Consider the following 26,958-nt stretch of genomic DNA (forward strand, 5'->3'; position numbering starts at 1 on the left):
AAAGGTGGAGGAGATAAATAGCCTAGTTTAAGGACAATTCATTGACTACCTTTGACATGAAGGAGGGACTGGCTAAAAGGGAGACCCTGTCTCTGTGGAAAGATAGGGAGGGAGAAGATGAATAGCAGCTAACAATCAGAAAAAAAAAAAAAAAAATATATATATATATATATATATATATATATATTTATTTATCAAACAAGTACAATATTAACCAACAGCTGTTTAAGAGAAAGAGAAAGGATGGCACAGCCCTTTAACTTAAATGGGCTATGCCTGGAGGGATGAAAAAGGGAGGGGGAAGCCCTCTAACTTAAGCGTGCTAAAGGAAAGGCAATTTCTAATTTAACTAAGTGAGCTTAAAAAAATGATACAAGGTAAAAGAGAGCCCTCTAACTGAAATGGGCTATTTAAAAAGAAAGTTGGGATACTGAGAAAAGGCCTAATGGAAAAAATTATAGCCAACAGCAGTACAAGCACAGAAACGCATTGAAATAAACGATTTACACAAGTCATTTTCAGAAAAAACCCAACAAGAAAAACAATTTCCCACAAAAAAATAGTAAAAAAATCAACTTAGCCAGAGCCAGTAGGAAGAGCACCCAATCTTGTTTAATGGAAAATGAGATCTGGGGAGCTCTCCTAGTGCATGATGGGATAGGGTTTAGCCACGAGCTAGTGGAAGACCTTGAGCTTGTACATAAGGCAGAGTCAGATCAGAGGATTGGATCTGAACCCAAACTTAGTAAGAATGAAGGTGAGACAGGACAACAGCACATCAAATATTAAAGAAAGTGAACCCAACTAATTACCTAATGGATACTGAAGTAAATCAAACCAATAATCCAAAAACACTTCAGTAGCAATCCCAGTGCCAATAAATAGAAATCTCAACAGGAAGTCCCAAAAGAGAACGCCAGCAGACTGTATTCTTCAATATTAACACAGTTTTATTTTTTAAGAAAAAGCCAAGTATTTAAACTCATCCACCTTCGCAACCTCTACTCCCTGCATCTTCACCATTCCTCTACCCTCCCTCTCATTCACACACACATATTCTGTCTTAGTCCTGCTGATCTTCATTCCTCTTCTCTCTAGAGCATATCTCCACCTCTCCAGGGTCTCCTCCACCTGTTCCCTACTCTCACTACAGATCACAATGTCATCTGCAAACATCATACTCCACGGGGACTCCTGTCTGATCTAGTCTGTCAACCTGTCCATCACCACTGCAAATAAGAAAGGGCTCAGAGCTGATCCTTGATGCTATCCCACCTCCACCTTAAACGCATCCATCACTCCCACCGCAAACCTCACCACTGTCACACTACCCTTGTACATATCCTGTACCACTCTTACATACTTCTCTGACACTCCCGACTTCCTCATACAATACCACAACTCCTCTCTAGGCACCCTGTCATATGCTTTCTCTAAGTCCACAAAGACAAAAGGCAACTCCTTCTAACCTTCTCTGTACTTCTCCATCAACACTCTCAGAGCACACATAGCATCTGTAGTGCTCTTTCCTGGCATGAAACCATACTGCTGATCAATAATCATCACCTTCCTTCTTAACCTAGCTTCCACTACTCTTTCCCATAACTTCATGCAACCCCTCTCTACTTATGAGTATTCTGACTCAGAGGATTCCATCCTTTCAGCCTCTCCCCCAGAGGATTTTTCCTTTGGGGAAACCCAGCATGGCTTAAGGGAGCATTTCCAATGGGAAAGTCAAGACTACCCTCAGTCTAAAGAGAAACTCAGGGAATTCCTAGATCTTAAACAGCACAGACCTTTGGCCATCCCCCCAGTCCTGGATGTTGTGGAGGATGTTTTCCTGGAATCCAGCTTGACTTCTGACACCCTCCCACCTTCACCCAGAAAACCAGACAGGTACTACAGAGCCCCTGACTCACACAAATTTATTTTTAAAAATCCTACTGCTGTCCCTGAGATAATTTCTCAAGGGCCTAAAGGGATTAAAGCAACCTCTGCTAAGAATCCCACCCCGTCAGATAGGGATTCCCGAGCACTAGACAGATGGGGTAAAAAAGTATACACCGCAGCTACTCTTGCTATCAGGGCACTCAATTGTCAGTTCCATATGCTAAATTTTCAGCCACATACCCTGGAACTCCTCAAACAAAAAATGTCTTAATTTCTTGCTTGGGCAGAATCTAAACAATTACAACAGATAATGCATTCCGCAACTCAACTAACTAAACACACCTTGCACAGTGGATTTGATGCACTAGAAACTTCTTGCAGGGCAGCAGTCACTGTATCTGTCATTAGAAGGCAGGCATGGCTTAAGGAACAGCCACTGTCAGACCATGTCAAATCTAAATTGTTGGATGCCCCCCCTGCACAAAGACAACTTATTTGGCACGAAGGGGTAAGAGGTCTTAAAAAAGATGGAAGAAAAAGAAAAATCTATGCAAACAGTTAAGGATTTCTTACAGATCCAGTCACCCAGGTTCAGCAGGGACTGTCCCACCAAACACTGGTCATTTCCTGCTCCTTCCAAACCAGTCCAGCATAGGTCCCGGTGAACCAGCCCTCCCAGACAGCAGCCAAAGGGAATGCAGAGACCTAAGCAGTGGACTACCTCCACTTTAAAACCAGGGAGTTCTAAGCCACCCCCTTATGGTAAAGAAGCCACAATGACTCACCTCCCCCACCCCCTCCCACTGCCCACCTTCACTTACCCCTAGGAGGAAAACTGTTTTTCAAGCAAGCATCTGGGCCACCATTACCAACGACCATTGGGTTCTGAACATAGTGTCTCAGGGATACAAGTTTTCATTCCACACCCTTCCAACCCCAAAAGGGTTCCCAGATCTACCTCTAAGCCAGTGGGCAGTGGCTCAAAAGCATATACTTTCCCTGCTTTCTATGAGGGCAGTAGAGTATGTTCCTGCAAAACAGATAGGCCAAGGTTTCTACTCCAGACTTTTTCTGGTGCCCAGAAAAGAGGGCACATGTTGCCCCATCCTCGATCTATCCATTCTAAACACCTTCTTGGTGATCACAAAATTCAAAATGCTCACCCTCCAGCAACTGCTACCCATGGTCTCCAAAGATGCTTGGCTAACCACCCTGGATCTAAAAGAGGCCTACCTCCACATTCCTATCAGGGAATCATGCAGGAAATATCTCTGTTTTTCAGGGCAGGATCTCTACACTTCCAGTTCTCTGTGCTTCCCTTTGGCTTATCTACTGCCCCCCCAGAGTTTTCACAAAATGTCTGTCGCCGGCCAATGCGTTCTGCAGGCAAAGGAATATCCAGATTTACCCATATTTAGACGACTGCCTTATTCAGGCAGACAGCCAGGAAAAGCTGCTCAAGCACCTGGCCTTTGTGAAGACCATACTATCCTCCCTAGGGTAAACAGTCAATGAAAATAAATCCAAACTGGTGCCCACCTAAAGGATTATCTTCCTGGGAGCAAGCCTGGATACAGCATCCCAGATGGCATTCCTTACACAAGAAAAAGAAATTTTCCTGGCAGCCTACTTCTCTCAACTAGCCACCAGGCCCCAGTTATCTGTAAGGAAGATCCTGCAAGCTCTGGGGTTTTTGGCATCTTGCATACTACTCATTCCATATGCCAGACTGCATATGAGGAATTTCAGTGGTACCTTAAAAGCCTTTGGTGTCAGCACCCTCAAGACCTGGAAACTCTTATACATATAATTCCTTGCCTCAGAAAAGATTTTTTTTTGGTGGGCGACAGCATGCTCCCACAACAAGGGACTGCCTTTCTCACCATCCCCTGCCACCCAGACCCTTACCACAGACCCATCAAACTATGCTTGGGGTGCACACGTGGATGGCAGGTGCATACAGGGCCAATGGAGCCTGCACCAAATCCCTCTGCACAGCAACCAAAAGGAGATGATGGCTGTCCAGCATGCCTTGATAGCTTTCAAACCCCTGCTCTCCCAAGGGGCTCTCCTGATCAAAACAGACACCACCACTGTGATGTGGTACATCAACAAACAGGGAGGAACTCACTCCTACCCTCTATGCAGGCTGGCCATGACCCTTTGGCATACAGCCTCTACCAGCACAATTCCTACCAGGCTCTCTCAACTCTCTGGCAGACCAATTAAGCAGAAATCTGCTGGACCCACATGAGTGGCAGCTCAACAGAAGAAGCTTCACCCTAATAACTCAGAAATGGGGCACCCCGAAGGTTGACCTCTTTGCCTCCCACACCATCAGCTCAGCAAATTCTGCACTGGGGAGCATCACTGCATGGCTTGGAAACTGGATGCCCTGCCCTTCCCCTGGGTCAATCTATCGGTCTTATGCCTTTTCTCCACTACATCTCATCGCCAGGGTACTGCTCAAAATAAAGGAGGAGAAACCAAGGACAATTCTTACAGCTCCAGACTGGCCTCGCCAGCCTTGCTGCGCAGCCTGTCACCACTGCAACCATAGCATCTTCCTCAGATTCCAAACCTCCTGTCCCAGAGGGAAGGGGAATTCATGCATCCCCAACTGCAGACACTCAATATGGCAGCTTGGCTTATTCCCTAACCCTGGATCAATCTGCTAATCTCAGTAAACAGGTTCTAGATGTTATCTGTGAGGCCAGATGTCAAAGCACTATAAAGTCTTATGTTGACAAATGGAAAAGGGTCTGCACCTGGACCCAGGCTAAATGAGCCAATATGGCAGAGCCCCCCCCCCTTCGAACCAGCTTCTTATGCAGAGCTAAAGTTTCTCTCCTGAAAGACAGCATTCCTTCTGGCCATCACTTCAGCCAGAAAAGTCTCTGAGCTAAGCGCTCATGCCTGTGGAACCCTTCATCATCTTCCATGCTGACAGGGTATCCCTCAGAACTAATCCAGCCTTCATGCCCAAGGTAATGTCTAATGTGGCTCTCAACCAATCCATTACTTTGCCCACCTTTCTTTCTTAATCCCCAGAAAAAAGGGGAAAAGATTCTGCACTCTCTAGATGTGCACAGACAGCTCAGATTCTATCTAGACAGGACTAAATCCTTCAGAAAGTCTGATCAATTGCTGCTTAGCTTTGCTACACGGGCAGTAGGCAAAGCTATCTTCAAACAAACCATTTCCAAATGGATACCACACTGCATCCATTTCTGCTACAAACAACATGGAAAGCCTCCCCCCAAGGGGGTCAGGACTCGCTCCACCAAAGCAGCCTCCACCTCTGCAGCTTTCCTCAGAGGAGTCCCCACCTGGGACATCCTGGAGGCTGCCACCTGGTCATCTGTTCACACTTTTACCAAACATTACCACCTGCCTTTCTTCTCCCAATCCAGAGCAGGGTTTGCCTCTGCAGTCTTGCAGGGCATCCTAGCCAGCGCCTAGTTTCTTTGCCTGCCTCCACCCTTTTCCTCAGCTTTGGGAATAAACCCAAATGTGATGACTGCAACAGTGAAACACAAAGAACATAGTACAGTTGAGTACACTTACCATACATGTAGATGTTAGAGTGTATTCACTGTTGCAGTTATCACATTTGGGTTATCCCTGCCAGGGTAGTCCTCGGCCGGCCCAAATACTAGAGGCTTGGTATTTCTGCATCGGCTGCTGTCGCTTCAGGACTGACATTAGGTCTTCAGTAGTATAAAGTAAGGCAGCTAAGGCCATTACATCAGTTTTTCTTGCCCTTACCTGTCAGCAGCCTCCAAGTAGCAGCCGGATTCTGGAGGAAGAACCCCACCAGTAGAAAGTAAATACCAATATGTCCATTAGAAAGGAAAGAGAAGAGAGGGGGAGAGAAACCAGGACTGCAACAGTGAACACTCTTGAACATCTACATTTAAGGTAAGTGTACACAACTGTACTATGTTCTTACTTTTTATATCTGTATAGCTCTGGAAATGGGTGTTAATTTAACAGAACAACAGGTTTTGTATTAAGTGAATTAGAGTAATGTTTAGCTTGCGTTTTTAACACACCCAACAATGAATCCAACAGAAAATAGAAAATTCAACGAATCAATTAGATAAAACGGGAACGTTCTTTAATGCATTCAGTTAGCGCTTTCACCCAACAAGGGCTTCTTCAGACTGTATAAAACATTTAAAAAGCACATTCCATATATAGTATGACCAATATATCAATTAGCCAATAAAACAATTAATTAATCGACTTATTTAAAAATTTTTTAAAAACATTTTACTTATATGATGTAAAATACAGTCTGAAGAAGCCCTTGTTGGGTGAAAGCGCTAACTGAATGCATTAAAGAACGTTCCCGTTTTATCTAATTGATTCGTTGAATTTTCTATTTTCTGTTGGATTCGTTGTTGGGTGTGTTAAAAACGCAAGCTAAACATTCCTATATTTGACTGATTTACTGTATTTATATAATCCTTAGGAACGCTGCATCTCCAGTGGAACTTTTTTGGTGTTTCATTGAATTAGAGTAATACTCAAGTCTCTTATTTCAGCACTTTGCCGTCACCCCCCCATTATGTTTGTCTCAGTCTAGTATTCTTGTAGAAAGACAATAAGAGATATGAAATAAACTGTTTTATCAGTCTTTTTTACAAAAGCAGTTCCATCTTATCATTCATTACTCAATTCAATATATGTACATATTTTTAGCCCTTCAATGTTATACATGAATCAGTACCACTGCAACATTCTTTATATTTTTTGAGTATGTACTTGATCAACACAGTCATTAACCATTCTGTAATTCCCATCATTGTTTATAGACATAATCCCTTTCTTGTTCCTAGAAGCAATAAGAAATGCTGCATTTGCCACACAATGTAAGCTTACACTGCCACTAAAGCATTTACATACCTTTGATATGTATGCTATTAGGGTTTAGGAATAGATTATTACATCCCTCTTTAGGATCTTGCAAGGGAGGATAGAATTAAAACCGGTTGTCAACTTGCCCATCCTGGAAGGAATGAGGTAGCTTTAGCTTGCCACACGAGTCTTACCCTGCAGGAACACTTAGGTGTTCATGCCTAGTGTGCACTGCTATGCCAAGGGGATTTTAGCATGCACAGGCATACTTCTCTTCAGAGGGTAGCCAATAGAATAGCTGGAAAGAGTGGAAGAGGGGGCACTTTTCCACTGCTGTTAATACAGTGGACACACCTCTCACAGCCAGCAACTCCACTCCCTACCATCCAATTCTCACCATGAGATGGACGGGCTGACAGGGATTCCTGGGCAGGAAAAAGAAGTTATGTACCTACCATAACGTTCCATGTTAGTTGTCTTCATCTCGCCTTCTTTCTTGTTGGTTGGGATCGGAGCTGATCCTCTGCTCCAACTCGGCCATCTTCAATAGCTTGAGAGCTGTTTACTGGCACGAGGCTACCCCTTATCCCATGATGCCTAACGCTAGCTACCCAGATCTCGTTTGAAATAGCTAACCCCACACATAGCTATAGGGAGAAACTCTTCCAAACAAAAGGTTAAACATACCTGTCCTACAGTCTAAGTCAGTAAAGGAAACAAACCAGAGAACACTCAGCCAGTGAAAACTGGACTCCTCTCGGTCTGATAGGATAGGGGGATGGAGGGGGGGACGCAAGAAAGAAGGCGAGATGAAGACAACTTAACATGGAACGTTATGGTAAGCACATAACTTCTTTATGTTAAGTTGTCAGTCTCACTTTCGTTCTTGCTGGTTGGGACAGTGTCCCTAGCACCTACAATCCTGGGTGGCTCATTGGAACAGACGCTTCAGAACAGTGGAACCAAAGTTAGCTCTAATTCTGGAGATCAAATCCAATTTGTAATGAGAAATAAAGGTATGAGGATTTGCCCATGTAGAAGCGGCACAGATAGAGTCCATGAGCAACCTAGACTGGAAGGCTACAGAGGTGGCCAAGGCTCTAGTAGAATGACCCTTCGGTTTGGTAGGTAACTCTCTGTTCCTTAGTTGATAGATAAAGGTAATGATGTGAGACAATCACCTGGACGTGGTCACTTTGGAAACTGGGAGACCTTGTTTGCCCCAAGCATAGGAAAGGAATAGTTGGCCAGACTTCCTTATATCCTTCATCCTATGCAAGTAGAAATGCAATTGTCTATGAACATCCAATTGATGCAACTTGTATTCTGCCTTGTTGGTGTGGTTAGGAAAAAACACAGGTAGGTCTATAGATTGATTAAAATTATTTTCTGAGCAGACTTTTGGAAGGAAAGAGGGATTAGTCCTCACAGCAACCCTGTCCTTATGAAATACTAAGTATGGAGGACGGACGCATAGTGCCTGAAGTTCAGAGTCACGTCTGGCTGAAGTAATAGCTACCAGAAAGAGAGTTTTCCAAGATAGAAACTTAATGGAGCAGGAAGCTGCCGGTCCAAAAGGGGGCATAATTAATGAGGTTAGTACCAAATTAAGGTCCCAAGGAGGAGGGGGATCTCTCACTGGGGGTCTAAGGAGAGCAGCCCCTCTTAAAAAGGCTTTGCATAGCTTATGAGACATAAAGTTTGCATTAGGAAACACAACATGAAATTGAAATGGCCGCTAATTGAACCCCGACTGTAGTAGAAGCAGACCCTGAATGAAAAAGTTCTGTTAGGAACTAAAGATTTCATGGATAGGGGCTGTGAAGGGATCTATGTTCCTAACCTCTGCCCAACAAGAAAAACATTGCCATTTACTAGCGCGAGTCCTTCTAGTGGCAGACGTATGGGAGGAAAGAATAATGTCGCATACGGCCAGGGAAATACTGGGAAGCCTGGCTAAGGTTGGAAGTGGAGCAACCAAGCTGTGAGCTTGAGAGTCTGAAGGGATTGATGAATCAGTAGGTCTGGAATCGGATCCAGAATCCAAGGCTGCTCGAGAAGGTAATGGTGCAGGAATGGGAACCATATCTGTCGAGGCCAATAGGTGGCAATGAGGATCATTTTGCAACCCAACTACATAGCTTTCTGAATGAGTTCCAGTATCAGGGGAAACTTAGGGAAGGCATGAAGAAGTCCCTGAGGCCAATCGTGGACTAGAGCATCTCTGGGAGAGTGACCACTAAGCGGAAGAAGGGAGAAGTAGTTGCAGTATTTGCTGTTGAAGGGGGTAGCAAAAAGGTCGCAGCAAGGCTGTCCCCATTTGCGGAAGATTAAATCCGCAACTACCTGATTCAGAGACCACTCATGAGGCATGAGAATGGCTCTGCTGAGCCTGTCCGTTATGATGTTGGATGTCCCAGGGATGTGCTTTGCAATCAGAAATCGTTGGGAAGAAATCGCTCAGTGCCAGAGTCTGAGCACTTCTCCACATAGGGGGTAGGACCTGGTTCCACCCTGCTTGTTGATGTACCACACCACTAACATGTTGTCCGTTTGAACTGCAATGGTCCCAGAAGGGAGAGAGTCCTGAAGAGCTTGCAACACTAGGAGCACTGCTCTCATTTCTAGGACATTTATATGCAGATGTTACTCGTGAGCCTGCCAAGTGCCCTGGACTGTCCTTCCCTGATAATGCCCCCCCTACCCTATCAGGGAGGCATCTGTGGTCATTGTAGCAACCGGAGGGGGTTGAATTAAGGGTCTGCCCTGAATCACTAGTGGGGAGACCATCCACCAGGAAAGGTGCCTTTTGCATGCTTCTGTAATTATGATCATGTGAGACATGGGGAGCTGTTGGAAGGACCACTGCATGAAAAGAAGCCACTGTAGGATCCTCATGTGAAAGTGGGCCAGGGGTATCAGAAGAATTGACGCTGCCATAGAACCTAGAGTTTGAAGGGCGTACCTGACTTGTACTCTTTTGCACTGCATGAGGACTTGAACTTGCTGGTGAATTGTGAACACCCTGTCCAAGGGTAGCTTTGCGGACATGCTCCTTGTATCGAAGTCTGCTCCTTTATAAGTAATAGATTGACAGAGCAAAAAGGCAGATTTTTTGAAATTTATGGTAATGCCTAGCTGGGAGCAAATTGAGATTGTATAGGCCCTGGCTTGAAGGAGTTGATGCCCGGTAGTAGCAGTAAGGAGCCAGTCGTCTAGATATGGAAACACCTGGAATCCTTGACGCCTCAGGTGAGCCGTGACCACTGCCATACATTTGCTGAACACCCTGGGGGGTGTGGTGAGACAAAAGGGCAGAGGTCTGAACTGGTAATGACTGGCTCCCAGCCAGAAGCAAAGGAACCTCCTGAAGTGTTTGCCCATTTTGATGTGATAGTACGCATCCTGGAGATCTATAGAGCACATCCAATTGTCCTGACCCAGAAAGGGTAGAATGGACTGTAGTGTGACCATCCGAAACTTTGTTCTTTGAACAGATTTGCTTAGTCTGCTGAGATCCAAAATAGGTCTCCAGTCCCCTGTCTTTTTTGGTACCAAAAAGAACCTTGAGTAAGTTCCGGATCTGTGTTGGTCTGCCTGGACTTCCTGGATGACACTTTTTTCTAGCAGTTTTGAAACTTCTATAACTGCTTGGTCCCTCAGATGGGGTGGAACATCTGGAAGGAACTTGCATGACAGTAAAGGGGGTTGGACGAAAGGAATTCTGTAACCTCCAGATATTGTTGACTGTACCGATTTGTCTTGCATTATGCTTAGCCAGGCTTTTGGGTACAGAGAAAGTCTTCCCCTGACTGCATCCAGAGGCGGACAGTCGGGCAACCCTTCAGGGATGTTGGAAGGGCTTGGCAGAGAAGGATTCTCTGCTGCCCTGGTTCTGCGGACCCCCTCTGCCACGTGGGTGGTGTCTATTATTTCCCCCTCTGCCCCTGGAGGAAAAATCACTGTGTGTGTCAGGCGAAGATCCCTGGGATTTCCGAAACAACATCTTTCCCCTCCTCTGACCCTTGGGGTATGGTCTAGAGGGAGTGGAAAAACGGACTCCTATGGCAGAGAGTCTTGCCTTCCTGCTCACACCTAGTAGGAGTGTCTTTCACCTGTGGTCCAAAAAGAAAGGAACCGTCAAAGGGAGTGTTAGTGAATGACGCCCTGAAGGGTTCCGCAAAATTACACAACCGCATCCATGCATGTCTCCGAAGTACCACACCTGTGGCTCTACTCGCCCCATCGGCTGCGTAGGAGATGAACCTCATGGAGGAGTTGACTACTGAGTTAAGGGTTGCCAGTTGAGAAGCCACTTTAGCCTGAGCCCCTTCAGCTGATGGATCCTGTAGGATATCTCAGAGCTCTTTCAGGAGATGCCTCTGAAGCCTGGTGAAATGGCATAAGTAATTCAGTGACCTCATGGAAAAAGTCGCTGAAGCAAACATTCGCTTCCCATATCTGTCCATGGTCCTGGACTCCTTGTTAGGAGGATGGACAGAGGAAGAAGTTTCCGCTAACTCATTTTTAGTGGCTGCTGCTACCACCATGGCATCCACAGGAACACCTTAGTAAGGAACTGCTTTGTCAGGGGGTGCAGTAATAAATTTGCCTGATCTCCTCGGGGTTGGTTCCACTGTATCCGGGGCTGACCAAGCCCTTCGAGCCACCACAGACATTAGTGGATCGAAGGGCAGAGAAACCCAGGAGGTGGAGGGTCGGGAACCAAACGCATCCAGGAATACAGATTTGTCCTCGGTAGGGGCTAGGGTATTTCAGTACCCCCTCTGCTTAAGTATTTCTAGGATGTTTGAGAAAAAAACATCTTCAGAAGGAGATCCCAGGGACCCTTCCGACTCATCCAAATCCATATCCGAAGTGACATACTCAGGGGAGTCAACGTGCTTCTCTTGCACTTCTTCCGAGGGGGCTCCTCTGAATAAGGGAAGGCCTCAGAAGAAGAGGAAACACCCAATGGGGTGACCTGGAGTGCTGGTTCCCCATGCTCGAGGACTGGTGGAGCTACAGAGGTCGACACAGCACTATGGGGGATGGAGCCAGTGGGGTCGAAGGTGGGGCTGGCTCAGAGGCCAGCACACTCCTCATGACATCGAAGGCGTCCCTGCCACGATGCAGAGAAGGCTTCGGCTCCGAGGAAACTGGAATCCTCCTCAGCACCGAGGGAGACGGCTCCGAGGCCGATGTAGGAGCCGAGCTTACTCACGCCGACGCTCCGAGAGGGAGAACGGGGTCGGACAAGGGTCCGATGCCACTCACCTCCTCGGAGCCGACGAGGGAGTCTCAGCGCCCAGATCCCTCGAGGGAAGGTACCATCGAAGGGATCGGAGCCAACAACAGATCCGTAGGAGAAATCGTTATCGGAGCCGATGGTTCCACGACTCGGACCCCAACAAACTCCGGCTCAGAGCTCAATGGAGTCGGAAGAGGAATATCGATAGAAACAGATGAAGCAGACACCTGTTGAGGAGGGCTGGACAACATTTTGGCCAGTGCCTGCGACTTCAACAACCTACTGACCACCCTCTCCACATCATGGTCTGAGAGCCTAGAGGACAGAGAAGAGTGGGAAGATCTATGACTTCGGTCACTTTGTAAGAAGGGAGACCGAGGAGCCGAGTGTATGGACTCCAACAAAGGGGACCTCGGCCTCTTGTGAATCCTTGACGGCTCCGAGGGTACTGGTGGAGCCGACGAGGAGGCAGTTCTCCTCGGTTCCAACCAGAACCGAAGAAGTAGAAAAGTCTTGGGTCAAAGACGGCTCCGAGCTGGGAGCCGACAATTTGGCTGGTTTAGGAGACTTCACTGGCTGAGCCTTGGCTGGTGAATCCTGGGGCTTAAGAAGGCCCCTCAAAATAAGTTTGTTTTTGCGCTCCTGCAGAACTCTTGGACTAAATGCATGGCAAATAGAACAAGAGTCCTGCAGGTGCACTGCACCCAAGCAATAGAAGCAAGACGTGTGCCCATATGTCAGAGACATTTTCTGACAGCATGAGTCACACTTCTTGAATCCCGAAACCTTGGATTCTTTAGACATAATCAACAAATAGTAAAATCCACACTAAGTTATAAATCACTGCTAATGTGACTATTTTACTAAAGGGCTAAACTAATAAAACTAGCACTAATACTACCACAAAAGACAACAAGTATACTACAAACTAAAGATATATATATATATATATATATATATATATATATATATATATAGATAGAAGCTTCTAACTTACTACCTACTAAAAAGGAAGCGGGGGAGAACTCTCTAATTTAAATGAGTTCTACGGGGAAAGGGAACTACAACACTTAACAGTCTAACTAAACAAACGAAGTGTACTAGATATCGCTAACAATAATACTAAAGAAAAATAATTCTTATCTGACAAGAAAGCTAATAAACAAAGTTATACAAGCCTAAGCCAGTATCCAGGAACCTCGCAGCTGAAGTGGCAAACAAGATCTTGGTAGCTAGCGCTAGGCATCATGGGATAAGGGGTAGCCTCGAGCCAGTAAACAGTTCTCGAGCTATTGAAGATGGCAGAGTCGGAACCGAGGATCGTCTCCAATCCCAGCCAGCAAGAATGAAGGCGAGATTGACAACTTAACATAAAATGTTCCACAGAGCTTTTGCCTAGCCCAGGAATGCTTTTCTTGTCAATATGCAGAATGAAAGGCTTAAACTTGGTGACAAAAGAAGAGCCATGTGGCAGGTCCCAGAGTTGGATTTAAAAAATCGTTACACCAATCAACTTTCCATGCACACACTTTTGACATTAATATAATAAAATAACCTAATTAGCAGCAGTTGACTTTAACTCAAAGTAAGTTACTTCCAACCCAAAGTTACAATGTTAATCCAGATCATATCTCTGTTGCATATGCCCTTCTTATATTCATGGAGATAAATATAACCCTTTCTGGCCAATGATATTCACTTGCAAGACAGACACACACACACACCTTTCTCATTTGTCTTTTATGCTCCACCCATTCATCCAAAACTTTAAGATTTTCATCAGTCATTCATTAAGAATCTGCCTGATCCTCTCTTCCAATATCCATTTCCTGTAACCTAGATACTAATGACTTTGTACTGGTAAATAGCTACATACAAAAAGAACCACTCTCAACACTACCAGAAAAGCCAAGTTAAAACTTATTTTTTGCTGCCTACACTCCAAAAAAAATTGAGGTAAAAAAAGACTTTACATCCTTCCACCATGAAGTGTTTCCCCAGACAATGGAAATGTCACAAAATGCATTTCTTGTACCAGGCAGTAAACTGTACTAGGACTGTCCTTACTTTAATAAGTTTCCTCACTGACAAGGATAAGCGATAATCAATAAGTCTTTTCAATCCCCAGTGTCCATACTGTCTTTTTAACAAAATCCAAAAAAAAAAATTAAACCATAGTCGTCTCCTAGCACATTTACATTTATTTGTCCAGTCTCATTCCCCATATAAAAATGTTCTTCAATATGCACCATATGTCCAAACATTCACCTGCTATATGCTTCAGAGGATCAGCAACATATTGCTACTTCACTAAATTCCCAACCCCCACTCCATAAACCTTCCATCTACAAATGACAAACATAACATCTTAATTATCTAGTTAACACCCTTCAAGACGCTTGCAATACCCTCAGTGGTGGTAGCACCATAATTTGGGACAGGTTGTTACACCACTTTTTTTACCATTTGCACCATTACTACGTTGAAACTCTACCTGACTCAATTTCTGCAAAAATGAGAAAACCCACCAGTTCAGAAGCTTACACATCTATAGTATTAAAATTAGCTGCTTGCTCCAAATTTCTTACCCTTTAAAATACAAAGCAAGACCAACCCGCCAATTACTGTGTGTGTGTGTGTGTGTGTGTGTGTGTGTGTGTGTGTGTGTGTGTGTGTGTGTGACCATTGTACACATTATTATTTTTAAGGTGGTAACGAATCCATTCTACACAAATGAACATTACACTTTGAGAAGTGGCCACTGCATATTCAACATTTTTGAAATGTCAAAACTTAGACAAGACTAAACTTCAGTGATGACAAAGTTTATAAAGCCACAAGAATTCATTACAGGTTAACGTATCAGATTATCTCATAATCAAAAGACTTCAAGAAGGAAACACACCCATCTCAACAGAAAAAAAATAAGTTTTAATATAATTTATAAAAAAATTATTATGAACATACCCTTTGTTTGTCTAACTGAAGACAGATGCACTGACTTCGTCTGAGATCAGCAACCACTCTGCGCTTCATTTCTTCTTTCCGCAAATAATTCAAGCTAGAAAAATTGTAAAGCAGTACAGTGTTCAAAACAGGGAGACAAGTGACAATTTTTTAATTCCCAAACCAATTTACAAAAAGAAATTCAAAATGACAACGTTTAAAAGGCTGAAACAGATACTGTGTAGGTATAATTAAAATATAGTTGTTTAAAATCTTACCATAACGATAGCTGTCTTCTTCGCTGTTGCAGTATTCATAATATGAGGGATTCCCACCTGGGGCACCCAATGTCCAGCCAGTATAGCAAAGCATTTTACTACTTACAAAGACGTGGTACATTGCATGTATGCTCCTCATGAATGTAAGGCATTAAAGTGAAGTCTGCACATACTATCCTCAGAAATTATTGCCCCAAGAGTAATGCCAGTCCAAAGAACAAAAGAGGTAAACTGTACATCCAAAAGAAAAACAATAACCAGGGGAAGGAGGGAGCAACTGAATACTGCAACACAGAAGACAAGGACATCTATTATTATGGTAAGATTTTATACCTATACTATGTCCTTCTATTCTACTGTTGCAGTATTCAAAAACATGAGGGAGAGTACCAAAGCTCAGGAAGACACATAGGAGGAAGGACCAGTAGAACACGCTAAAAACATGAAGAATGGTCATAGCAAAGCCAGCTGTAGATATGGAAACTCCATCCAACTTGTAGTGTTTGGTAAAAGTATGCACATATGTCTGGGTAGCTGCTTCAAGAATGGAGTTAGTGTCCAAACCCTTGAAAAATGCACCAGAAGCTGCCACATCCCTAGTAGAATTAGCCTTAACACAATAAGCAAAGCTCTTACCATGAAAAACATGAGAGATGGCCATAGAAATTCAAGAAGAAATAGTCTGCTTAGAAACAGACAATCCCAATGACATGGGATGAAAAGAAACAAAAAGCTGATCAGATTTCCTGACAGCCTTAGTCTTATCCAAATAAAATAAGTTGTCGCTGCACATCCAAGGTGTGTAGGATCCTCTCACTAGCAGATTGTGGAGAAAGGAAAAAAGTGGGCAAATGAAGAGATTGACTGATTAAATGACAAATTCTTCACAACCTTGGGCATGAAAGAAGGTTTAGTACGCAAAAGCTAACAACAAAGCAGTCTTCCAAGTACAATGTGGCAAGGAAGCTGAAGTCGCAGGCTCAAAAGAAAACAGGTCAGTTTTTCCAAAACAAAGTTAAGATCCCAAGGAGGAGTAACAGGCTTCCTGGGAGGACTAATGTGAAGGATGCCTTTGGGGAACTGTTTAGCCTCAAATCTAGAGGGTAAAGGAGGAGATAAAGGCAGATAAGCAGAAAAAGCTGAAGCATTGAGCAATGCACATAAATGAAATGGAACCATTGAGACATCCTCGGTCAGTGGATCTAGGTTATGTGAAAGACATCAAACAAAAAATCTCTTCCATTTGGATATGTAGGATTTCCTAGTATTGGGTTTCCTGGCCTCCTGCAGAATCCTAAGCATGTCCTCTGAGAAGAAGTGTCTGAAAGAAATCAAAACCCTATCACCCAGAGTCAGATGTAGAGTAGACAGGTGTGAATGAATGACAGATAGTTTGTCTTGTGTGAGAAGATCCACCCTGTGAGGTAATTTGTGATGATTGCCTTTGGCTAAATGCTGAAGAAGAGGGAACCAATGCTGTCTAGGCCAAAAGGGAGTCGCCAGCAAGATTTTTGGTTTCTTCTGCTGAATCCCGAACAGGACTTTTGAAATGAGAAGAAGGGGGATGCATAAAGAAACACCCCTTTCCAAAAACTGATAGGGTGTCCACCTTTCAAACCAGAGGAACTGGGACTTTGTCACAAAACTGATAAAGTTCTTTGTTCAGATGGGAGGCAAACAGATCCATCTGAGGAGTGCCTCACTGGTGGACAATGTCCAGAAACACATCCCTGTGAAGCATCCATTTGTGGGACTGAGTCAAGGACCTGTTCAGAGGGTCTGTCACATAATTCTGACTGGAAGAGATGTACACTGCCTGAAGAATGACACGGTATTGAACTGCAAGTTCCCATGCCATGACAGCTAACCTGCACAGAAGATGAGACTTTACTCCCCCCCCCCCCCTTGTTTGTTTACACACCTGAGGACTGTGGTATTATCTGTAAACAATTTAAGAGGTCCTGGGTGGAAAAGAAGATGAAAGTGCCTGAAGAGCCAGCAGAAGTGCTCTCAGCTCTTTGATGTTGAGGTGCTCATTTCTTTGAGAAAGGGACCAAATCCTGTGTGCCTTCAAGGAGCTGAAGGCTTCTTCCTAGCCTACATCTGAAGCATCTGTGAACAGACAAGTCTAGAGGATGTTCATGCTACATCCAAAATGATTTCAGGTACCACTGAAACTTCCTCATATGGAGTTTGTCCAGAAGTAATATTGGAATGCTGGATGCCATAAAATCTAGAAGTCTCAGGAACTGTCTGGCTGTAACGGTGTGTAGTGGAAAATGATTTTGGAAGAAAGAAATGAGGGAGAGAGCCTTCAGAGGTGGCAGAAAGGCCAGTGTAAGGTTTGTCTGTATCCTGGACCTAAAGAAAACATGATCCTGAGAAGGAGTGAGATGATTTTTGAACTTGATTGTGAATCCCAAACTTTGCAGCAGAGAAATGACAAAGTGTAGGTTCTACAGTAATACCTATGGAGAGGCTGCCTGAAGCAGAAGATCGTCTAGATAAGGGAAAACTTGGATGTCTTGAAGCCTGCAGAGAGCAATTACAGGGGCTAGGCATTTGGTGAATACTCTTGGGGCAGTAGAAACGCCAAAAGGTAGAGCAGAGAAAGTACAGTTTTGCACCTACCATAAATGTAGATGTCCGATAGGTATGCATCTGCAGTCATCACATATGGGTTGTCCTGCCTCAGGCAGCCCTTCGGTCGGCCGGATTCCAAAGTCTGGGTCTGGCGTCGGCTGATGTCGCCCTTTCCCCGACGTCAGAGCGCCTGGGGTATAAAAACGTCAGCCGACGCCATCTTCCTCAGTGTTTCTTGCCCCAGATGTCAGGTGCCCTCAAAGGAAGGCTAAATTTGGAGAAATGCAATAAATTCCAAACATGCACAGAAAAAAAAAAATATATATATATATATATATATATATATATAAAACAAATACACCATAACAGATAACCCCAGCTAGCTATGAGAGGGAAAAGTACCCAATAAATACCAAAGAGGGGAAGGAGGGAGGGTAAACCTGACTGCAGATGCATACCTATCGGACATCTACATTTATGGTAGGTACAAAACTGTACTATGTCCTTCAAGGATGCATCTGCAGTCATCACATATGGGTAGAATACCATAGCCAATCTGGGGGTGGAGGATCTATGTAAAGGATGGTGTAGCTAAAATGCCCTGCAGGACTGCCGTAGCAAAGCCTGCTCTGGATCTGGAATATAAAGGTAAATTGTAATGCTTGGAAAATGTATGCACGGAGCTCCATGTAGCAGCTTCTAAAATGTCCTTGGTAGCCACCCCTCTTAAGAAGGCTGTGGAGGTGGCTGTGGCTCTGGTGGAATGAGGTCTAATGTTAGCTGGCACAGTTTTTCCATGAAAGGAATAACAAAAGCGGATGCAATTCCCTATCCATTTTGAAATTGTCTGTTTGGAAATTGCTTTTCCTTGTGCACCAGCAGCATATGCTACCAACAGCTGGTCAGTTTTTCTGTAGCTTTTAGTTCTGTCCAAGTAGTAGCGCAACTGTCTGAGTATGTCCAGGGTGTGCAGACGTTTCTCCCCTTTGTTTTGTGGATTTGGAAAGAAGGTAGGCAGGTGAATAGCTTGGTTTAATGAGACCCTGGATACCACCTTTGGCATAAATGAAGGATTGGTTCTCAATGAGACTCTGTCCTGATGAAAAATAAGAAATGGCTGTACTGCCATGAGGGTCTGTAACTCAGATACTCTTCTTGCTGAGGTTATGGCCAGAAGGAAGGCGGTCTTCCAAGACAGGAACTGTAGTTCTGCAGCTGCTGCTGGTTCAAAGGGAGGTAGAGTTAGTTTTTCCAACAAGAAGTTAAGGTCCCAAGTAGGCACTGGAGGTTTCCTTGGAGGATTGATGTTTTTAATTCCTCTTAGAAACTGTCTTAGGAGAGGATGAGAAAAGACAGGTGGATCAGTACTGTACTCTGCTGAAATTGCTGAAGCATGAACTTTAATGGAAGAGTAAGACAGGTCATTGTGGAGCATTTCTGCCAAGTATTCCAGGATATGTGCCATGTTCATCACTGTCGCATCTAGGCCCTTTGTGGTGCTCCAAGTGTGAAATCTTTTCCATTTTGCTGAATATGCCTTTCTTGTGGATGGCCGGCGAGCTTCCATGATGATATCCTTCACTCTCTTGGATAGCTTATCCTGAGGAGGAGTCAAGGTATTTTCCAGGCTGTTAGTTGCAAGGTTTTCAGGTTGGAATGCAGAGTTTTGTAATTGTGCTGTGTCAGGAGAAGTGGCCATTGAGGAAGAGGCCATGGTTTCATGCGTGACATGCTCTTTAACAGTGGGTACCAGTGCTGTCTTGGCCGGTCCGGAGCTATCAGAATCACTTTTGGCTGCTCTTTCCTGATCTTCAGTAAGACCTTGGTCATTAATGGAAGAGGTGGAAATGCATACACTGTTAGAGTTCTCCAGCTGAAAGATAGGGCATCCACTTTCCATGCTTGTGGGTGGTATGTCCTTGAGCAGAATTTCTTTAGCTGATGATTGTGGGGGGAGGCAAAAAGATCTATGTCTGGCTTTCCCCATGATTGTGTAATCTGTAGGAAGATGTCTGGGTGCAGCATCCATTCGTGTGCATCCATGATATTTCTGCTTAAGCTGTCCGCCAGTGTATTGTCTTTTCCTGGCACAAACTGGGATTGCAGGTCTATATTGAGTTTCAAGGAAAGTTCCCATAGATTCATTGCCAGTCTTATGTACCACATAACTGTGGTGTTGTCTGTCCTTATTAGCAGGTGGCCTTGATGCAGAAAGAGTTTGAAGGCCTCAATTGCATGTATCACTGCCAGCATTTCCTTCTGGTTTATGTGCATGCGTAGCTCCTTTTGTGACCATAGTCCTTGAATGCATCTGCCCTCCATGTGCGCTCCCCAACCATGGTCTGAAGCATCCGTTGTAATGGTTTGGCTGGCTATTGGCTTGCTGAAGGGCAGACCCCTGTTTGACTGGCTTGCTTGAGCCCACCACAGAAATTCCTTTTGGAGGCATGGAATGAGTGGGATCAAAGTTTCTAAGCTGTGACTGTGCTGAATCCATAAACTCCTTAGGTACCATTGTAGTTTCCTCATATGCAGCCTTGCATGTGGAATCAGAAGAATGCAAGATGCCATGTAACCCAGGGCCTGCAGGATTTTCCTTGCAGTCAGCTGAGTTTGTCTTGTCAGATTCTTGAAGTAATCCGGTAGTTGTCTTTGTTTTTCTTCTGTGAGAAAAGCCATTTGGGTGGTTGTGTCTAGATCCGCACCCAGAAAAGTTATTCTTTGGGATGGAACAAGTCTTGATTTGCGAATGTTGACTGTATATCCCAAGGCCTGCAGTAGGTGGATGGCATAATTCAAGTCCTTTACCAAAGTTTGCTGGCTGTCCGCTTGTATAAGGCAGTCGTCCAGATATGGGTATATTTGAATCCCCTGAAGTCTGCAGTGTGCAATTACTGATGCCAGGCATTTCGTGAATACTCTGGGCAGTAGATAAGCCAAAGGGCAATGCTGAGAATTGATAATGCTCTGAACCTGCAAGAAATCTGAGGTGTCTTCTGCAACTTTGTCTGATAGGGACATGCAGGTATGCCTCCTTGAGGTCTAGAGTCACCAGCCAAGACCCCTTGCCCAGCATGGGAAGGAGTTGCTGTAGAGTCAGCATTTTGAATTTTGGCACAATGAGATAAGTATTCAGTGCGGACAAGTCGAGAATAGGCCTCCATTGATTTTCTTTTCTTGGAACAAGGAATAGTCTGGAATAAAATCCTTGGCCTTGTTCTGAAAGAGGAACCTTTTCTATAGCTTTCATTTGCATTAAGTTGGAGATTTGTTTCAAAGCCTCTGCCCTTTGATTTGGTGGCAGGTCTGGCATGCCTTTTCTTTTTGGCAATGTGTGAAAATGGAACCTGTATCCTTTGTCTATTATTTGCAGTGTCCATTTGTCTCTTGTAATACTGTGCCAATTTTCTGAGAATAAAGAAAGCTTTCCGCCCAAAGGTGCTTCTAATTGAGCCCTGGTTGGCGGAGTCAAAGCAAAGTCATTGAGTCTGTCCTTGTGCAGCAGTTGTAGGTCCTGCACTACCTCTCTGGGTGGAAGGCTGCCATTGACGTCCTCTGTAGGAATCTCTAGCTTGCCCTCTACCTCTGGCACGCCTGTTCCTGCCTCTCTAAAATCTTTCTGTGTCCGGAAAGGACCAATTCTTGGTAGGCCAATTTCTGCTGAATCTTGGTGGTTGAACTTGTAGAAAATCTTTGACTGTTTGTACAGATTTTGCCTTTTCCTCAAATTTCTTTAAGACCTCCTGAGCAGTGGAGCCAAATAACTTTTGCTTTTCCAGTGGAGCATCCAGAAGCTTAGCTTTAACATGGTCTGGCAGAGATTGTTCCTTCAGCCAAGCATGCCTACGTATGACTGCACCTGTCATAGCTGACCTACATGAAGCTTCCAATACATCATAACCACACTGTAAGAAATGGTTGCTAACCTGCTGGGAGTTATGTACCAGATCCTGAAGTGATTTGCGATCTAGGGGTTCAGGTGAAGACAGTTTCTTATGCAATTCATCTAACAAATAATCTTGGTACTGTATCATATGAAATTGACAATTTAATGCCCTCATAGAAAGAGTAGCAGAAGTACACACTTTTTTACCCCATCTCTCTAAAGCCCTGGACTCCCTTTCAGAGGGGAGTGGATTTTTAGCAGTGGCAGCTGCAACCCCTTTAGGGCCCTGGGAAATAGTTTCTGGATCAGCAGAGTGGGCCTTGTAAAGAAAAAGATGCGAGTCCGGGACCCTGTAGTACCCATCGGGTTTGACAGGGGCCGGAGGAAGAGTGTCAGGGGTTATGCTAGACTCAGAGTACACATCAATGACATTCAAAACAGGAGGTATAGCCAAAGGTCTATGCTGAGGTAAATGCAGAAAAGTTCTTAATCTTTTCCTGGAATCAGAGAATTCCTGGCCCTGCCATTTGAAATGCTCTCTCATAGTGTGAAGGGTCTCCCCGAAGGATAGTTCTTCAGGAGGGGAGGCCGAGGGGATTGATTCCTCTGCATCAGAGTCCTCGTAGGCCGAAAAAGCCTCCTCCTGGTAGCCCGAGAGAGCAGAGCCATCAGAGGCCTCCTCTGAGGAGTGGGGATCAGAGGGCTCAACCCTGGGCCTTTTGTCTAGAGGAGGTTGAGAGCCCCTGTCCAGATGGGGTTGAGAGCCCCTAATTAAGGAAATAAAGTCATCTGCTAAAGTTAGAATCTGTGAACTTGTAGAGTTTCCCTGAGGAATAATCCTGGGAGGCATAGCTTTAGTATGTTTAGCAGCTTTAGCCCTGGTGAATGCCTTTATGGACATGGATGCAGGAGGCCTAGCTGCACCACGTGCTGGTGTAGTTTTGTCTAGAGGAATGGTGTCGGAGACACCAGTTTCTGAAGGAAATTCAATAACCGACTCAGCAGGGGCCTCCGGGGCCGAGGTTGTCGGTTGAGCAGTTTCGGGGGTCGGAAGTACCAAGGACTCTGTTTCAGCCGAGACCGAGGCACTCGCGGTAGGCCTGGCCGTGGTTTCAGCTGAAACAGCGGCCCGCATGTGTCGGTCCTTGTCCTTCCGTTTCCTTGTTAAATGTGAAGTCGGAGTCTCCGACGGCATATTGTATGAAAAACTAGCCCCAAAAAATTCCTCTGCAAACTCCACCCGATGTCTAAGAGTGTGTCGGTTGAAGGAAGCACAGGCTGAACAGGCCGAGACGTTGTGATCTGGGCCTAGGCAGGGGAGGCAGTAAGAGTGGAAATCCTTATGAGGTATTTGTTTCCCACAAGTTAAGCAATTATTAACTTTATCTGACATTGGCTGAGGCAAGAAAGAGTCCCCAACGGGGTACTTAGCTTTTGAAGTCTTCGGTAGCTGAATTACAGGAGCTGGCCGACCGGCACTTGCGAACTGCATCTGCTTCGGGCACCACGCGGCAAGAAAGACTGGGGAAGATGGCTTCGGCTGACGTTTTTATACCCCAGGCGCTCTGACGTCAGGGAAAGGGCGACATCAGCCGAAGCCGGACCCAGACTTTGGAATCTGGCTGACCGAAGGGCTGCCTGAGGCAGGACAACCCATATGTGATGACTGCAGATGCATCCTTGAAGGACATCTGAAAATGCGAGGAAGCAACAAAGATTTCCTGCAAAGGGAATGAACAGGAATGTGAAGGTAGGCATCCTTGACATCCAGCGAGGCCAGGAAAGCCTGAGGATGAATGAGAGGGAATAAAGTCTGAAGAAGCAACATGCGGAAAAGATGGGACCTTCAGGAACATGTTGAGGTGTGAAAGATCCCAAATTGGTCTCCAAGGACCATCCATTCTGGGCACAAAAAAACATTCTTAAATAAAACCTTCTTCCTCTGTGAGCCACTGGATCCTCCTGAATTGTTCCCTGATTCCGTAATTCCTGAAACATCTCTGCAGCTGTTCCTGAGTTGGCTGAGGAATGCCCATGAATGGAAGAAGAGATTTCCAGGCCATGAAATACCCTTGTTGAATAATGGAAAGAACCCATGTGTCTCAAGTTACGTTTTCCCACACTAGAAGAGACAGAGAAAGACAAAGGGACAGACGAATAAGGCTGTGGCAAGAGAGGTAGTTACAGATCACCTGATTTGTCAGCAAATTTCTGCTTCTGGGCAGAAGCAGCTGAAGAAGCCTTAGCTGCAGGAGCTCTCCTACCACCCTTCTTATTCTTAGATGGGATGGGCGAGCCTGTTTACGAACAAAAGGGGTCTTGGAAATACAGTTTATATGAAACTTTGGCAAAGGTGAGACAAAAATATGTTTCAAATCCTGTAACTCTTTACCTTTCTCGTGTAAGGACTTAATAAATCAGCAGCAGTACCAAATAAAGCATTATTATCCAGAGGAGGATCCATTAACTTAGATTTAATGTCAACTGGCAATGGCTGAAGTCTTAATCAACAGAACCTCCTCAAAACACAGCCTACTGCAGCTGCCCTGGAGGATCCGTTCTGCTGCACCATAGATGCACTTAATGGAATGGCATGCTCCCTGAGAGGGAATCCCTAACAGGGACAAGGCATGTGTCTTCCCTTCTGAATCTGGAAGGTCAGAAACAACTTGACTGGCCTGGGTAAGGACAGCCAAAACATATATGGTCATACGAATTTAGCAATTAATAGCACAGAAAGATAGGGTGGCAGAAGTGTAAACCTTCTTGCTCAGCCTTTCCATAGTCCTGCTCTCCTTATCAGAAGGAAGAAGTAAAGTGGATGGCAGTATTCTGGCGGGTTTATCCAAAGCCACAGAAACCACATCAGGGTCAGCTGAAGGGCACCTGAAAAGAAATTTGCTGTCCCCTAGCACTTTATAAAACCGGTCTGGCTTCTTAGAGGCAGGGGACTGAGAATCTAGAGCCAGATACACTTAAGAGAATGCATCTTGTAAAGCAGGCGAAACTGGCAGTACAGCAGAAATGGAAGGAGACTCCATTTGTAAGAGCTTGTAATATATCTTCTGCACATTTGAAACCTGTGAGCAATCCCACTTGAAAAACTCCCTCATTTTAGCAATAGCTTCCCCAAAAGTAATCTCTTTTATAGGAGATTCTGTGCCATTAGATTCCTCTTCCAGAGATGCATACTCTAAAGGAGATGGAATCTGGGTGGAATACGCTAAGGGTTCCTTACCTGAAGATACTTCATCATCAGAAAATCCCTGTTTTCTAACTCTTCTGAGGGGAAAATTTCCAAGGCGGAGAATGACAGACATTCGAAGGAGGCTTTAAAGCCATAAGGGCATTAAATAAGTTCTGGGTAAAAATTTTATCATTCACTTTGAGGGTCTCTGAGAAAAAAGATGTTTAATCCTTTGCTTCTTTAACTGCAAGTCCACCTTATGAAAGGTGGAAGGGACCGATGTTGGTCTACATTCTACAACTGTAGTAGAAATTCCCCCCCAACCATAATTTGAGGGATCTCCTTAGAGCCTTCAGTGATAATGAGTCTAGGTTCTTCCTGAGCATCTAAAGTGGACGTCTGCAGAGCCTCCAAGGACGTGCCTATAGTAGGATCGAAGATGGCCTCTGAATCTATCCGAGCTGATGATTCCAACCAAAGGACCGGAGCATTTCTCAGCCTTCATCAGACTCGAGAGAGACGTCCGATGTAGGAGGCACAGCAGGCAGGTCAGACCTAGGCTTTTTGGCATTTCACTTCAAAAATGATGACCTCGGGCCCAGATGTTCCCTCCACAGCATCTTCTGATCAGCATTTTAGATACTGATTCTCAAGGGAAATAGCTAGACAGGAAAGCTGACTAAGTAATATCTTACACACAAAGGCCTGGCAAATGGAACAAGATTTGTGATTGTGAGTAGAGCCTAAACAAAACAAGCACTGCTCATGACTATCCTTATATGGAATCGGTTTACCACAATGGCATTTGCCTTTCTTGGATGAAATGAAAAAAACTCACACAAAAGCAGTATCAAAAAGAAAAAAAACCCCAATGGGGCACTTATCTGAAATGATTTGATACACCAGCAAACAACTCAAGTGAGCAGACCAATGATCAAGGATGAAATGCAGACTGGTAGCAGAGAAAGGGTAGTACCTGTGGATGTCACTTTTATGCCATACATTCAAGAGAAGTATATGTGCGACGTACTACATATTTGTAAGTAGAAAAAGGCTTAGGTATACTGGCTTGACACTGGGTTGCCCTAGTGGGGAATCCCTCATGTTATGAATACTCCCAATAGTAGAATAGAAGGACATCACATACTACCCTTTCCTCACCTCAGTTCTTATCTAAGGAACTGCCCTTAGCAGGACGAACATCCTGCATTTGGAGGGTGGGTGAGAACTAGTATTTCAACATTAATATTATATGAACATCTACTGCTATAGTGAGTTGTTCACACAACTATTACATGCATTTTTATATCAATAAAAGTTGCAGTACACTTCTGAACCTACGGGATACTTCCAAAAGCAGCTCCCATTCTAGGAAGATAAAGGCACGGGTCTTTTCTGCAAAGGTCCCTGCTTAGGGGAACCCTGTAATAATACTTTACTTCTAGGAAAATATCCAACTTACAGTGCTTGAAAAAAGCATGGCTAAAGGAACAAGTGGTGCTTCTTATGCAGCACATGTAGTCTGGAATTTCTTTGAGCTGTATTGGCCACCATGAAGACTACTTGTCATTACAAATATTTCATTAGGACAAACTCTGCTGGTTTGAAATACCTAGGGTCACCTTTTCCAGGACAAAGCAAAGGTGTCAAGGAGACAGACAGTCCTCCTTGGAAGACAGAGGTGTAGGGCTCCTATGAGGAACCTGCTTTACCAACACATGATCAGCTAAGGGTAAAAATACCTGGAAAAGGCCCAGGATGGCAGCCCCTCACATTTTTAAACACCTTTATTAAATTCTGTTTTAGACTGTGGCACAGGTATATATACAGTAATAGAAAACAAAATACAGTAGCATTTGCCATTTATTATACATATACCTTTTCTTTTTTAACAATTACCATTCACTCCCCATTACATAACTTGCTTGATTTTCTGTCTTCCCTTAAAGCATCGTCTCTTACTTTTGACCCTTATTTTGCATGCATTGTTCCCACAAATTCCATTTCTGTGTAATTTCTTTTCCTTTTCTAAAGACCCTATCTGCACTTATTTATCTCCTTTACAAAATTTAAT

General features: G+C 44.5%; 1 protein-coding gene across 1 annotated transcript in view; it reads right to left on the minus strand.

Moving 5' to 3' along the window:
- LOC122792405 overlaps positions 1–26,958 on the minus strand; it is a 2,471,936-nt gene that overhangs the window by 381,872 nt on the left and 2,063,106 nt on the right. The window contains exon 26 of the mRNA XM_044060193.1: positions 14,972–15,065. Within this exon, the coding sequence (XP_043916128.1) occupies positions 14,972–15,065 (94 nt within the window). The remainder of the gene's footprint in view (positions 1–14,971; positions 15,066–26,958) is intronic.

This window comes from Protopterus annectens, chromosome 1.part2, assembly GCF_019279795.1.
Source record: "Protopterus annectens isolate FY-2018-M chromosome 1.part2, PAN1.0, whole genome shotgun sequence".
Taxonomy (NCBI): domain Eukaryota; kingdom Metazoa; phylum Chordata; order Ceratodontiformes; family Protopteridae; genus Protopterus; species Protopterus annectens.